The sequence below is a fragment of the Nipponia nippon genome, unplaced genomic scaffold (assembly GCF_047370975.1).
Source record: "Nipponia nippon isolate SJK-2023a ecotype South Korea unplaced genomic scaffold, ASM4737097v1 scaffold_2, whole genome shotgun sequence".
Classification (NCBI taxonomy): Eukaryota; Metazoa; Chordata; class Aves; order Pelecaniformes; family Threskiornithidae; genus Nipponia; species Nipponia nippon.
The window spans coordinates 44,752,843-44,767,721 of NW_028262336.1; the positions used below are offsets into that span (position 1 = coordinate 44,752,843).

Consider the following 14,879-nt stretch of genomic DNA (forward strand, 5'->3'; position numbering starts at 1 on the left):
CCTTCCCGCTCACCCAAAGCAAACAGAGCCAAAATGGGGAAAAAAGAAAAAGGTAAAAAAGCGGGGGGGGGGGGGGGGGGGAGACGGGGGGGCCCGCGGGCCGGGAGCGCGGTGCCGGCTCCCCGCGGCGGGCAGGCATCCCAACTGTTGCCGGGAGGTGACCGGGCTGCCGCGGGGACCGCGGCCGCGGCGGGCGGGCAGAGGCCGGCGCGCACGGGTGGGTCCGTGGGCGCGGGCAGGTGCGGGGAGCAGGCTCGGGGCCGGCGGGGAGCGGGGCGCGGTGCGGCGCGCCGGGCCAGGCGGGGTGGCGGTGCCCGGGGCCGGGGGACAACGCCGCGGTTACCTTGAGGATGAGATCGGTGTGGTGCTGGTCCAGCATGTTGGCCTTGCGGAAGGAGGTGATGATCACCCTGCCGTACCTCCCCGGCGTCTGCAGGTCGGAGTAGAGCCGGTGCTTGGAGCGGTTCACCGGGAAGAGGCTGTCCACCAGGTTCCTCTCGATCTTGGCCAGGCTGTGCGTGGGGGCCAGGAGGTGCTCCACGCTCTCCTCCACCTGGTAGCGGCTGAAGCTGGCGCCCAGCAGGATGGAGATGAGCACGGGCGCCGAGGCGAAGAACACCGGGTGGCTGGCGACGAAGTGGCCGAGCCGGGAGAAGGACGTCCCCAGCCCCCTGTGCAAGACCTGCCGCAACATCCTAGTGCGGAGGGCGCGCAGGAGGGCGAGCGCCGCGCCGGGGCCCCCGCAGCTCCCCCACGGCCCCCGCAAGACCATGGGGCAGCCCCGCCGGGCGCCGCCTCCCCGCCGGCCGCGGCTGCGGGGGGCCGGGGGCCGCCGCCGCGCGTGTGCGTGTGTGCGCGGCGAGTGTGTGCGGTGCGTGTGCGCGCCCGCCGCCTCTGTGCCTGCGGGGGGCGGCCCGGGCGCCCGTCCTCCTGCAACGCCGCCGTGCCGGAGAGGAGTTTCCCGGCGCCTCCTCGCCTCACTTGCCAACCCGCCGCCCCTCGCCGCGGCCGCGGAGCGGCGGCGCGGACCGCCGGGGGGAGGGGGGGCAGCCCCGCCGCCGCCGCCGCGGCCCCGCCGCCCCTCGCCGCGGGAAGGGGAAGGGGCAGGGGCAGGCGCCGCTCGCCGCTCCCCGCCCCCGCCGCGGAGTTTGCGCGGGAGCGGGGCTGCCCGCAGACTGCTGACTAATCCCCCGGCCGCGGCAGGCGGGGCGGGCGCGGAAAGCCCTCCGCGGCGCCCCCGCCGCCGCCCTCCGCCCAGGGCCGCGGGGCCACGCCGGGCGGCGCCTAGCTCGGGGCGGCGGGGGGCGGCGCGGCGCCTCCCGCCGGGGCCGCCCCGCGGGCCGCGCTCGGGACGCCGCGGCGCGCCCCGCCCCGCCCGGCTGCCGGCCGGCTCCGCCCGCCGCCGCCGCCGCCGGCACCGCCGCGCCGCCACATCCGCGCCCCGCCCGGGCCGCCGCCCCCGGGACGGCCGGGCAGCGCGGGGTGCCCGCGGCCCCGACGGGCGGGCGGGGGCGCGGGGCGGCCGCCCCCCCCTCCGTGGAGGGGGAGCTGGGTGTGTTTCGCGGGGCGCTTCGGCCCGGGGACCCGCCGGAGAAACGCCTGGGCGCCTCCCCCGGCGGCGGGGGCGGGCCGCCTCCCGGGGTGCCCGACGGCGCGCCCCGCGCTCCCGCCCCGCAGCTCACCGCGGCGGCCCGCCGGCGCGGCACAGCCCGCCGGCCCGAGTGGGCATGTGCGGCGCCGCTCGCACATGCCCATTAGGGACGGCGGGTGCCGGCGGCGAGGCTGCCCGTGCCCGCCTCGCCGTCCCCGGCCGCCCGGCGTCCGCCCCGGGCTGCCCCGGCGGGGGCCCCCGCTGCCGGGGCCGGGCCGGGCCCGGGGAGCGCCCCGCCGCTCCTCTGAGCGCAGGCCGGCAGCGCCGGCGGCTGAGCGCTGCCCACCTGCGCGCAGGTGCGGCCCGTCCGTCCCCGCGGGGCGCGATCGGGGGGCGGCCTCGTTCTTTAACGCAAATTGCAGTTAAATAATAGAAACGAGCAGAAGCGCTCGTCTCGGTCCTGCCGCCCTGGCTGTTGGCGCGTTTGGGCACGCTGACTCCTGCCGCTGCCAGCTGGCCCTGGCTGGCCCTTCTCAAACCAAAGGTGTTGGTGTTGGGCGTCCAGTTGCTACCCAGGCCGGTGGTTTTACAAATCGGCGAAAAGGAAGTTTCTGTTTGACAGCTGTTACACCTGTTGCCGCACGAAACAGCAGCAGCTCCTTGTTTTGGTTGTTGATAGACTGACAGTCATCCTTCCTTTTACATTTCGGTAGTGTCTGACCTAAGCTAATGTTTTATCACGGACGCTTCATGCACAAAACCTCCTTGACATCATTCCCGTCTCCTCACTCACAGCTCGGTCGCACAGCTTGAATGCTAAACTCTTCCCACGTTTCACCGCTTCTCGTGTGGCGAGCGAGCGAACGGCTTGATTGAGCTGCACCGAGTTATGGCCAGTGAGGTTCTGGGGTCTGTGCCCGAGGCCGGGAAACGCTGCCGGCAGCGCTCCGCCCGCAGGGCCGGCGTGGCTGCACCTGGAGCGCCCAAGCCAGGGGCACCGGGGTTTGTGATACAGTCGTGCCCCTGCTCGGTTCCACTCCCACGGAGGTGGGTCCCCGCTGCTTGTATCGGTCCTACCTCAGTTTAAGAAAAAAAATTTAATTTGAATGTAATTTGAAGAACACCTCAAAGATGGAAATAGAGGCCGAGGCGCAGACGTGGGGGAGGATGGGGCCCAAGTTTGGGTGAAGTTCGGCATCAGGCCGGGCCTCGGGGCGTGGGTCTCTTGTCTCCCCGTCCAGCACTCTCCCCTCGCTGCCTGTCGCCAGCTGCACGCAGATCACAGCGTAGGCTCGGTTGCGTTACGGTGTGTTCCGGGGAAACACCAGGATGTGCCTCGTGCTTTGTGTCATTAGCAACAAGTAAAGAGCTTTTGTCATTGCTGCTGACAGTTTCATCTGTGCTGATTTGGGTTTTTTTTTTTTTTTGGTCTCCATTAAACATTTTATCATTATTAAAAATGAAGGGGATTATTAATTATTTCAGTAACCATCCTGTGGCTGATTCACAGTTCTCCAGGGTACCTCAGGAAAAGTAGTTTGAGGACCTGACATCCAGCCCAGTTCTCAGCACGTTAACATTGGGTAAGCTATAGGTGACCCCAGGAAGAATATATCCCTTTTGTGGGGGCAGACAGGAAAACCGATGTATCTGCAGTTCCGCTGGATGTTGCTCTGTCTTCCCAGACCAGTGTCTGTTTTATTGCCTATCGTAACCAGCATCAGACTGCACTGTTGACTGCGGTGGAAATGGTATCTTCCCAAAGGCAGTCACGGGTTTTCACCCCACAAAATTCTGCCTCCCCATGGCCCAGGGAATTGCCCCGCCTTTGACTGAGGGGTTGCCCATAGGGGAGGGACATACAGAGGTGGGATGTGAGGCAGCTTGACACGTGCTGCTGGAAACACAGCTCAGCTGTGTGTGCTCTAACCGCACTGAGTGAGAACGTTACAACGCCGCAAGTGTCCTGTGGGTTTTACCAAACCGGAGGGGAAATCTTCTGTGTATTCCTGACTCTGCAGATCGTGAAGTCACCTTGTTATTGACCATCACTGCTCTGGCACTCCAAAAATTGCCATCAAGATATGTTATATGGTAATATGGTTGTCAGGAGGGGAGCAGCTGGAGGCCTCCCGCTGTGCTCTGTGAGGAGCAAAGCACGGTTGAGCTCTCGCCTCTGTTGTAGGGGAAAGCTCCAGTCACTACAGCTCTTGCTGGTAACACGTGCCGGGCAGTGCACGTTAACCTGCTGGGCATTAACCAGCTCTGCCCATCTTTCGGAGGAAATGGAAGGGTGGGATTTCTGTCACGTGTACGCGCTACTCTGCTACAGCTCTGAATGGCACTTTACAAAATAGATAATGATGTCTCATTGCTCTAGAGAGTTTCCAAACTAAATTAAGAAGAGAACGATGGGAAGAGATGACCATACAATGAGGTGCAGATGCTGGGAAGAGGGATAATGAGGGGGAGGACAATACGATTATGTCCTTTCAAAGCAAACGCCTCAGGGCAGCTACTTGTGGGGACAGAGTGTAAAAGGGAGATGGGGAAGATGTGACTCATAAAGACGGCACCTGCACAGGGTTCACGTCTGCTCTCAGGAGCAGGCTTGTGTGCTGTGAAACATTTGTTGGCTCTCAGACCTGTGCAAAGAGACTGCCTCGACCCACGCTCAGGAGCTCTCCAGGCCAAACAGCGCCGGTGCCTTAGCATGAGGCCATGGTGTCGTTCCCGGGGCCTGCAAGGTCTGGATGGGTCAAGCACCCCACAGCCCAGGCCACAGGGCTTTAGCTCTTTGCAAGCACAAGCAGGATGCTTTGAACATCCAGAGATGAGCATCTCCCTATGCATCTGCTCAAATCTTGGGACAATGGCAAGTTTTATACCTAACGTGAGAGGAAGAAGTGGACAAGGTTTTATTTAAAATAAGCTCTTCCTCCTACCTCCCCAAAAGGGGTCAAATGAAAGAAAAAGCTGGGAGAACTGTTGGAGGAGGGGATTCCTGATGAGTAACTTCAGATGAGTGCAGAGGGCCTAGGGGAAAGGAAAGGTGGCAGGAGCAGCTGGGATGGCTGTGGGAGGTATGCAGAGAATCAGGATTTTGTGTTGTTTAGTTAGGCATGAGGAACCAGAGAAGATATTTTAGGAGTGTGTGCAGGGGATTTAGTGCTGCGAATGGGGAATGATTTTTGCAGCAGAGCACTGAGCAATGTGTGGTGCAGGTTCCAGCTGGAGCTTGGAGAGAATGAGGTTACCCACAGTGAGGAGATGGGTAACAAAGTCCTTTTTTTTAAAGGGAACTAAAAAGAAAATTTTCAAAGAGAGTTTAATAATTATGGATAGATTCTTAAAGGACGCAAAACCTTTTTCACTGAAGTTCTCTGTGTTGTGCTCGTTTATACCTGCTGGAAGTCTGGCTGGTGACGTGCAAAGACATTGTGCTTTGTGCCAAGGGATCAAAACGACATGTAGCCAGCCCAGGATGGCTGCGGAGAGCAGTAGCTCTCATTCCATCACCCGCCGGAGCTCTGCTCTGTATTTCTTGGCCTTAGGTCTGGGACCTGGGCCAATGCCAATTAAATCGGTGAGGGCACAGACAAGGTTAACGATAAAGTTAATCTCCCATTGCTGACTAGTGAGGGAACCTCACAACTTGTAGCTTTTGTCTGTTTGCAGTTAACAGAAAAGCGAAGCAGAAGGAGGCCTGCTCCTTATTTCCAGCCCGGGTCCCGTCACAGTAGGAAGATTACCCAAAGGTATCACTCTTTTCACTGATACATGCAGCGCTTCTCCCACATGGGTGGCAGTTTGCTCACACTGAAAAGGGATTTCTAGAAGCAGCCACTGGAAATTGTAAGCCGGTGTCAGTGCAGTTAATAGTTTGTATTTAATCAATGAAACTGTTCACTTTTCTCTTTCTGTCTCCTCAGTCCCACCTTCTCTTGGCTGGCACCAGAGTGGGCACGAACAGCATGATCAGAGTTTGAGAGCCCAAAAACTAAGGTGATTTTTTTAATTCTGCAACCAGAGAAAGCAGAAATGAAATAGAGGATCAAAGCAGAATTATTAGCATGTGTGACGTCTCTCAGAACAAGTCCTTTGGGGCATGAAGGATGCGGCTATCTGAACAATGGCTGCCTTCTTAACCCCGCATACAAACCATGAAGCAATACCCTGCCAAGGGATGGCCACACATTTCGCAGTCTGCATCCACAGATTTCATTGCCAGAATTCAAGATGGCTGATTTGTTACCTCCTGAAAGAGGCTACTGACAAAATCAATTGTGTTTAAGTTTTTCCTTCAGCATGTGTAAGCCCCTAGTGTTCACCAAACGGAATGGAAGAGAGAGGTAAAGATGAGGAAAAGCTATGGCTGTGCACGCACTTTGGCGTTGCGCTCCCCAGTGCCCCGACGTTCTGCCACCCGTGACAGGACATACATACCCTAATTGGACTTGCTAATGCAGATCTTGGGAGAAGTCACAGGAACCGGAATATCTTTTTGCATCAGCTAAAAGGCAAGAAATCCTCCCTACTGCTCCTGCATGACAACATCTCCTTTTTGCAGCCTGTCCTGTAAAATGCAAATATGTAAATGCTCCTTGCTGGCCTGTTCCTCCTACTGGATACAGAGATATATAAAAAGAATGTAAATCACCAAGAAATCCTTTGACAGCTGGCACCTGATTCTTTCCTGAGTGCCCTGATGGTCACTCTTCGGCAGCTCTTTGCTGATTCATGAGGACTGCTAAGAGAAAGCGTGTGTGACTTATCTTTCATAGAGTGCAATAAAAAGAGGGAAGTGCCCTGTGTGGCTGGAACTGCAGTTCTGTGGTCTGTCTCTGAGATGCTCCATTAGCCTGCTGCTGGCAGTGATGACACAAAAATTGGAGATCCCCGATTGTACCATTAACATGAACAGATTGAAAAAGCAAACTGGAATGTAACAGGGAGCCTGTGTTTTTTTCTCTGCTTGTATGAAAACTCAGTGGAGGGGAAGGATGGTTCTGTTCCCTCGCATGTTGGCATAGGCTGCACAAAAACACAGCTCTGCTTTTATTAGGGTTCTCCCATGTTATGTTAGATCTAGATTTACTTCTTAAGCTGCAGCCTTTGAACCCTCACTCTCTGGCTATATTTTTGGCTAGGCCATCTGATGTTTGTGATTGACAAGATTATTAATCATGGCCTCTCACCTGTTTATTTTAAAACAGTGACTGCTGACACTTGTGTCAGCCTTAGGGAAGGGTCTTTCCTTCGCCAAAAACAATAACGGCCTAAAAAGAAGTCTTTCCTTGCAGAAAGATGGATTAAGTTCTTATTTTGAAATGCAGCCTAAATGGGCCTGATGTACTGGAATGTTACAGCTAATATAAGCAGACGAGTCAATTTACAGCTTTCATACTACATTTTAAGAAACAAAACAAGCAGACAAGACAGCACAATAAATCTGCTTGGTGTCCCAGTCTGGTTGTTAATTGAACGCAGTTGTATCAGATAACTGGATGATGCAGCTTCCTAAAAAAATAGGAAATGCATGAATTTTGTCAAGATCATGAATTTGTCCAAAGAAGCAGAGGACAGACTTAAACAATATATTCTTTGGGAAAAAAAGTCTGTGAGCCAATGAAGAAGCATAGCTGTGGATGTGCTATCATATGTACACAATGCAAGGTTCATATTAGAATAACCCTGATGATACTAGAAAAACAATTGTATTATTCGGGATTCAAGGGAGCAAAAAAAAAAAGAAGTATAATTTCTGGATAAATTATTTTAGAAAAACAGGAATTTACAATTTAACTATCACAGTTAAGTGTATAAAATGTATGGCTTCTTTGCTTTAAGAGTAAAGCACTGCTTGAAGAGACAAACAAGTTTTAGTATAAAACAAAACATTAACTGGGCGTTCAGTAAATATGTCTGGAGACACTGGGATTTTGGCAGAGTGTAACTCCTAGAATAGCGTGAATGTTTTTCTATTTATGTGTCTTCATGCAAAACTGGGCAAAACAAGTAAGTTGCAAGTGAAAGCAGAAGAAAACACATGGAACTATTGAAATAGGTTAGCATCTGATTTCAAATTTAGGAATAAATGCATACATATGCACACATATATACACATATATGTGAATGCACGCACACATGTACACCGTGTATATATATATATGGCACATATGTAAATGCTTATATATGTCTTTACATAGACAGGCTTAAATGAAAGGAAGGGACATTTAAGTCAGATACTAGCAAAACTTTCTAACAGTAACATCTTTCTAATATTAATGTGGAGCACTAGGGTCACCTGAGAAGGGTGTAGGCTTTCCAGTATTGGAGGATTTTAAAAGCAAGCTGGATGAATGTGCAAGGTGGGATGTAAGTATTGCTAATCCCACCTTGGGGTGGAAAAATGGAGTAGGTGTCCTTGAGGTCTCTGTCAGCCAGCACTATTTCCTGTGACTCTAGGATGCAGCCAAAGGATAGGTTAGGTGTTACACATCCACATCTGATGAAGTACAAGAAAAACAGCCTGTGATTTGCAGATGCAGAGACACCTATTACTGAGCACAGAGGACAGCTCCTCCCTAGCTCACCTACAAGAACAGGAAGCATGGGCTTGGTGGTAGTCCCTGGCACAGCAGCCAAACTGTATAGACAGGGCTGATCAGCCTATTTCTCCCCTGCCTTACTGCTTCACGTTCTGACTTATGTCCTTTTTATAGCCTTTGGCTAGGCTTTGTGTCTCTAAAGCTGTTAGTAAAGACAATTATCTAAATATAAATTACAGATGTACAGCTTTGGGACAGCACACTCTGACTCAGAATCGTCTTCATACTGCTCTGTCACGTTCTTCCACCTGCATCTAGATTGCATATTGAGTCATATTGACAGTGTAGTTGGCTATAAAGTAAGAGACCTTCAGTAAAGGACATTTAAAAAAAAAATCTTAATTTTTCTCCAGTCTTTCAGAATGTGTGTATGAACTGGTATCAGATTGACTAGATTTTAGACAATACCGCAGAGGTTTTGCATCACTTACAGGATGCAGCAGAGATGATGAACCAAGGACTGAAAGCTGCAGGAATCAGGTTCTACCACTGCTGTATGGTCACAGTCAATTCACTGTTAATCCCCCCCTTGCCTCAGTTTCCCCATCTTTAAAACTGGGATGAGAAGGTTGTCTGCTTCTCACAGGGAGTGGAAGGAGCATAATCAGCAATTTAACAGCACTTAGGAAATACAGCATGATATACCACTGTGGAGTTGTATTCAGACCAGAGAACCCTTATTTGTAAGATCATTCTTAACATTATGCTTTGTTATGCTTTATCAATTGTTATTAAATGTCAAAATGAGCCAAGTAATGCAATGAAAAGTAAAGGGGAAGAGAGTTTTAATTGCTCTTTAACCAGCCCATTTTCAGCTTCCCACAAAAGTATGGATCCCATATGGCCATTGTCACAGTCCTGCCCCAGTGCTTTCTCAACATACATACACCAGGCAATTCCACCAGGCACGTGCTTGACAAGAGTTCGGATGTACCTCCGTGCTGTTTCTCTGCTGTCCCTTGAGCTGCTGCTGTCCTTTCTTGTCTGTCACAAACATGTCTTTCCCCTGCATTGCTCTAAGTACCCATGAATGAAGTCAGGGACTGGCTATAATCAGGAGAAAACAGTAGAAGAGGACCAATTAGGACCTTTAAGTAGCAAAACAAACAAACAAAACAAAACAGCCACATTATTTTAAAGCAGGGGATTGGCCATTCATGCATCCCTTATGTTACATGAGATCACAAAAAGCGTACCACAGCCATATTTGAATAGCTCTTAAAAATGTCCTGTTACTTGCTTACCCCATGTTACCATGTAAAGAATATGCAGGACAGTAGCTGAAGATTTCTTTGAGAACTGTGTTTAGGGTAAGACAACAGTCTGCCTGGTTTTATTTTTAAGCACTAAAAATCTCCCATGACAAAGCGTGGAATGTACAGTGCTGGAAGAAACCCACTGCAGTAAGTCACAGGTGTACATTTTATGAGCAGGTGAAATGCATGCAGCATTTGATACAGAGCACTTATTCTTCACTCATTTTCAGTTCAGAAGCATTAGATATTTAAGCAGGTGTGTATTCAAAGTAAGAAAACATCAGATTCCTTTTTCTCTTACATGCTTTTCATAGGAGTGGCTTGGTTTTCTGATTGTTCCTGATGTTCCTGAGATAAAAACAGAAGCAGGGAATTACCCTACTGTACAACGTACACTTGATCTTTATAGGGTTTTTGGGTTTGCCTTCTATGAAAGCTGCATTCCAAACAGCGCTTTCTGCTCATGAATATAGAATTATATTATTACTGTAAATGTAACATGCTATTTTACATTTTAATCGAGGAGCTGGTGTTCTACCCGGGTAAGTGCCCATCAGCATTAGATGACACACAATTAAAGCAGAGTGTCAAAACCTAATTTTCTAAAGCAAATGTTTAAAATCGCATATGTGCCTATTTTTGGATCAAAAACCCTTATCAAGCCATACACCGGCTTTCCTAGTGAGTATGAACGTGCAGACCATGGCAGTATGAATCATCAGCTTGCCTCTGATCAGAATTCAGGGTATATTCTGGTTTGTGTATAATACTAATTGAGTTTGGCTTTGCACCTGAAAGCACACACTTTATTTTGACTGCATGGGAATATCATATGAGGAAAGACTGTTTTATATTTCAATGAAATTTACTGTATAATTGAGGAAATCATTAAGAGTATTTTTTTTCCTCAAGGCTGCTGCGAGCTTACATTTTGGTTCATGGGAGACGAATGTTATTCCTAAGACTAAAAACAGTATTTCATTATTCTGTAATATTTATGTCACAGTAGTACTTAGAGCCTCCTCTTGCTGTTCCTGTAAAATTCTTCCCAAATTCACTAAATCATAATAATCTCGACAGTCACTATTTGCACATGCTTAGCAGATGGTTCCTAAGAGATGGCTGCTTAAACCACACCGTATTTAGCATGCTCAGTTTGGGGCTTTGCAATTGCTTTTTTGGAAGCCAGGGGCTGCTCTGGTCCCTGGCAATTCTGCTGTAAGTTCAGGGAGATTGTTTTCCTGTTTTTTTTTTTTTTTTTTTTTTTTTTTTTTTTTTTTTTATGCTTCCTCCTCTGATATCATGGAAAGTGAATTAGTCTGACTGGAATGGAGAGGAACAGAGGTGCACGGAGATACAGGTATCTTAGGAAGCTGATGGGGAATAATGGTGCAGAGGGGAACTGGGACCAGCAGGTGGGATATAACAGCAAGAGGGTGAATCCCAGGCTTGGGGAACACATTACTTACAGGAGTGGAAAATGAACAGGGAGATGTATCTGTAACCACCACCATACATCCCCCTCTTTGTATTCCTGGGTCTCTTCTGTTGCCAGAGAAGAGCAGCGACAGTCACAGTAAAGGGAGTGTTTCATCCTCCCTTGGAAAGTTTCCCTCTCGGCTTGTGAGGTCGAAGTCTGTATATTAAGAGTTCAGATCTGCCAATGGGTCCTCTGAGACAATGCTGCAGGCAGGAATTCATGTGGGGGAGGGGAAGCCATTTGCTTTAAAATCACACACACCCCCCTGCCCCCCGTTCCAGAATTCATATACAGATACATATTTAAAGAGCATTGAGGTTGGAGAGTCAAGCACTGAAATGTTCAGAAACACCTAATTTGAGATGCCAATACGATCTTAATTTGGCCTCAGTGTGCACACACATTTTACTTATATGGTAACACAGTAGCTTTTTTCAGGATTAAGCCCTTCCTTTTTAGGTGTCCAAGGATCAATTAGGGAAGGAGTCAGAGTTGCATATGGAATGAGTCTCTGTTCCCTGGAGGCCAGACCCTGCATCATTTGCTGTAGGTGCTGGAAGGAAGCTGTGACTGGAAAGAAGAGGAAAGAGGGAAAGAAGAGGAAAGATTCATGAGTTACGTAGCTGTATACCCTCTTGCAAATCAGATTTTGTCCTTGCTTCTCACTGCTGTGTCTGACTGCCTGGGGACTCTGACACTTGGGAGCTGGGAAGCACGATTTTGTCTGGGTAAACGTATGGTAGGAAAGGGCTTGAGTAGGGAAGAGCTGCAGTGAGGTGAGTGAACTCAGCCTTAGCTTCTGAAATTTGTTATCTGTCTTCTTGTCAGGGCCGGGAGATCCTCTGAGTGAAAGAGAAAATCAAGATAAGTGACACTAATCCCTGGATCACTGATCTGTAGCCAGAGGTCCAGGTGGCTTGGAATGGCCTGGACAGAGGTGAAACTGGCTGCAGCTCAAGGGAGGAGGAAAAGGAGCAGGATATGAGGAATGGCCAGGCTTTGGCACAATCAAGCTCACAGATGTGCGAAAAAAGGTGATGAGAAAGGGAAACCTTCAGTAAGGTGGAGTTCAGGGTCAAGAAAGATTGCTGAGCTCCACTGTCTCTTGGTAAAGCTTCATAATTTCTTCTCATTTGCCATGGCTGAAGCTCTGCTGCTTTCAGCGGTCATTGGGGATGCCACCAGCCTGCCGATGCATCAGCTGCCACAGGCTGTAAACAGAGAGGATTACCTGGAAAAAAAAAGTCGATTGGTTCTTGCAAAGAAAACAGTGTCTTCCATTTACACTGACTGCGATGTAGATTCCCCTCACCTCCAGTTCGTGGAAAGAGCCTGCGAAGGAGCTCGCTGGCACACTGGTGACGTGCTCGGCCAAATCCCGGCCCTGTGGAGAGGCAACATCCCCGCTTCTGTCCGGCTGGTGCACAAGGCGTTGTCGCGCTCTATTTCCACATCAGATCCTGAGTTTGCTGCTCTTCCTTGTCCTCCTCTACTCCGTCCTCAGTTTTCCTCTCCTCCTCCCCACGCCTCCTCCCCTCAGACCCTGCTGTGGGCTCCCACCGCCTCCGCCGCCCGGGGCCGCCGCGGGCCGTGCCCGCCTTCCCAACGGAGAGCGGGGAGCCCCGCGCGTTTCCCTCCGGGGGGAGATAAAAAGGCAAAAAAGGGGTGGCGGGGAGGGAAGGCTGCGGCGGCTCCCGCCCCGCCGAGGCCGCGGAGGGCGGCCGGGCGGCGGCGGCCGCGGGGCGGCGGTGTTGCGCAGCGCTCCCGCGGGCTTTAGCGGGGCCGGGCGGGGGCCGGGCCTGCGGCCCGGGCCGGTGGCGGTGTTGCCTGGCTCGGGGGCCGGCCCTGAGGGCCCTGCCTGCCCGGCGGTGGATGGCACCGCGGCGGGGCCGGCGCCTGGAGGCCTCACGGGGCTCAGGCGCCATTTCTTGGCGGCGGGGGCGGGTGGCGTCTGCTGTGGCGGCCTGGCCCCGCGGCGTGGGCCAAGCTGGGCGGCGCGGGCCAGCCGTGAGGGCCTGCAGCCCGGCTGCCGCTCGCCCCTCGCTTTGCATTCACGGGCATTGAAGTTATTCCCGATGCAGCGCTGGCTGCCGGGCTGCGCCCTCCCGCCTGTTAAGGGCCGCCGGAGGTCGGCAGGGGACCACGCGTGGCCTCAGCGCAGGCTGTAGGGCTTCTTGTGTCATTTTGGGAAAACAAGTCAAGACCCCCGAGTCGGACACTTCAGCACCTTCGCTGAAAAAGCAGCTGGTGGTGCTGGTGTGAGGCTGCATTAACCATGTGAGTGTTACCCAGCCAGCATATCAAATACGAAGCAATACAATATTTCTACCCAAAAGAAATGGTCAGACCCTATTCTTTGTTGTTGTTTTTTTTTGGTTTTTTTTTTTTTTTTCACTGTCCAGATACAGGTGGATACTCCTGTAGAGAAGAAAGGCAAATCCAATGCCAAGGAAAAACAAGACAGAAGGCGTCAGCAGCTAGGGACAGCCCTGGTACGGCACTGAAGTGTAGGAAGGCAAAGCATTTCTGAGCAGCAGCAGCGGCGGCGGCGGCGGCGGCAGCAGCAGACGAGCGTCTCTGAGCAAGTGTCAGAGTGTCTTGGCAACAGTACAAGATGTCTGCAACTTTCCTTCACTTATGCAGAAAACACGTCATGTAGGCAGTGCGGTGGTGCGTGAACACAGCAGTGTAGGCTTGGTTTTTGAAATATTTGCATCAAGAGCAAAAGGCTTGTTTGGTCAATGTAGGGAGACTGAAAATTTTGTGACACAGGCTATGGCATTTCTCTCTCTGGCCATTAATTGGTTGTTACAAATCTGCAGTGCAGTCATGGTGTCCCCCCCGCCCCCCTTCCCTCTCCTTCAAATTATTTATTCTAATAGTAATATTAGTTTTAAGTGGTGTAGAACATGAACTAGTTTCTTTGGTAACCAAGTCGGTTGCACACCCACACAGAGTTAGAATCTGCTAGGTGCAGGCATTTTCACTTTTAGAAAAGATGTGGGTTTTGAAAACCACAGCAGTAGGGCAGCAGTATATGTTCTCAGGGAGTCATTCCAGAAAAAGTTCCATATACCATATGCAGATTTATATCTAAGTCCTGATCTTTTGTTTATACACACATATGGAATTTGAATATATTACCTATATATTGATTTCTCCAGTGACTTCAGGATTATAGACTTCTTTCTCATCCCAGTATTTCATCCTTCCCACTCTCCCCCTCACTCCTCTCCATTTGTAGAGAATAGGTGGCTGTGAAAGAGCATGCAGTAGGAATACAGCACAGGTGAATAAGCTTGCAAATACATGCTGCATTGCTTCTTACTTTTTTTGGTGTAAGTGAAAATTTGCACTGTTCCTTAATCTGTCCCCTGAAATTATAGAGGTGAACTGCAGTGGCTTTTGTAGCTTCTTTTTAGGGATTTAAATATAAAAGTGGCCTTTGTGTTCTTGGTAGTTTTTTGAAAGTAAACAGGTACACACAGGATTAAAATGAATTTGTGAATATGAATTGTAACAATTAATATGACTAATAATCCCTGTCATACTGTCTTGATCACGATCAGTAGTTTAGTCTATAGCAGAAGCAGAAGCTCGGAGACTTTTATTGCACTTTCTCTAGTGGCACGTCAAATCCCCACAAAATTAAATCATGTACATTTTTAAACATACTTCCCTTGTTCCTGCATATGAGGCAAGATGCCACTAGTACCTGAAAACTGAAAGGTAGCCATAAACAAAGACTGAGCCTGACAAGGCCGTTTCATTGTTCTTGTCCGAATGAAGTGTTAAAAAGGAAACAAACAATAAATAGGTAGGAGTGAATTAGAAGGTTTTACTTCCTTTCCTTTCCTGTTCTGAATCATCAGTCATAAAACAGAATAGTAGGTATGTTTTCAGTTAAATATGTTTTTTATGCTAATGCCATGCCTGTTAAC

At 50.7% G+C, this 14,879-nt stretch overlaps 1 protein-coding gene across 1 annotated transcript in view; it reads right to left on the minus strand.

Annotated features, from left to right (window-relative positions):
- PTCHD1 (patched domain containing 1) overlaps nt 1–826 on the minus strand; it is a 38,201-nt gene extending 37,375 nt beyond the window's left edge. Inside the window, exon 1 of the mRNA XM_087758489.1 lies at nt 344–826. Coding sequence (XP_087614615.1) covers nt 344–772 — 429 coding nt within the window. The 5' untranslated portion in view covers nt 773–826. The remainder of the gene's footprint in view (nt 1–343) is intronic.
- Nucleotides 827–14,879: the final 14,053 nt, after the last annotated feature.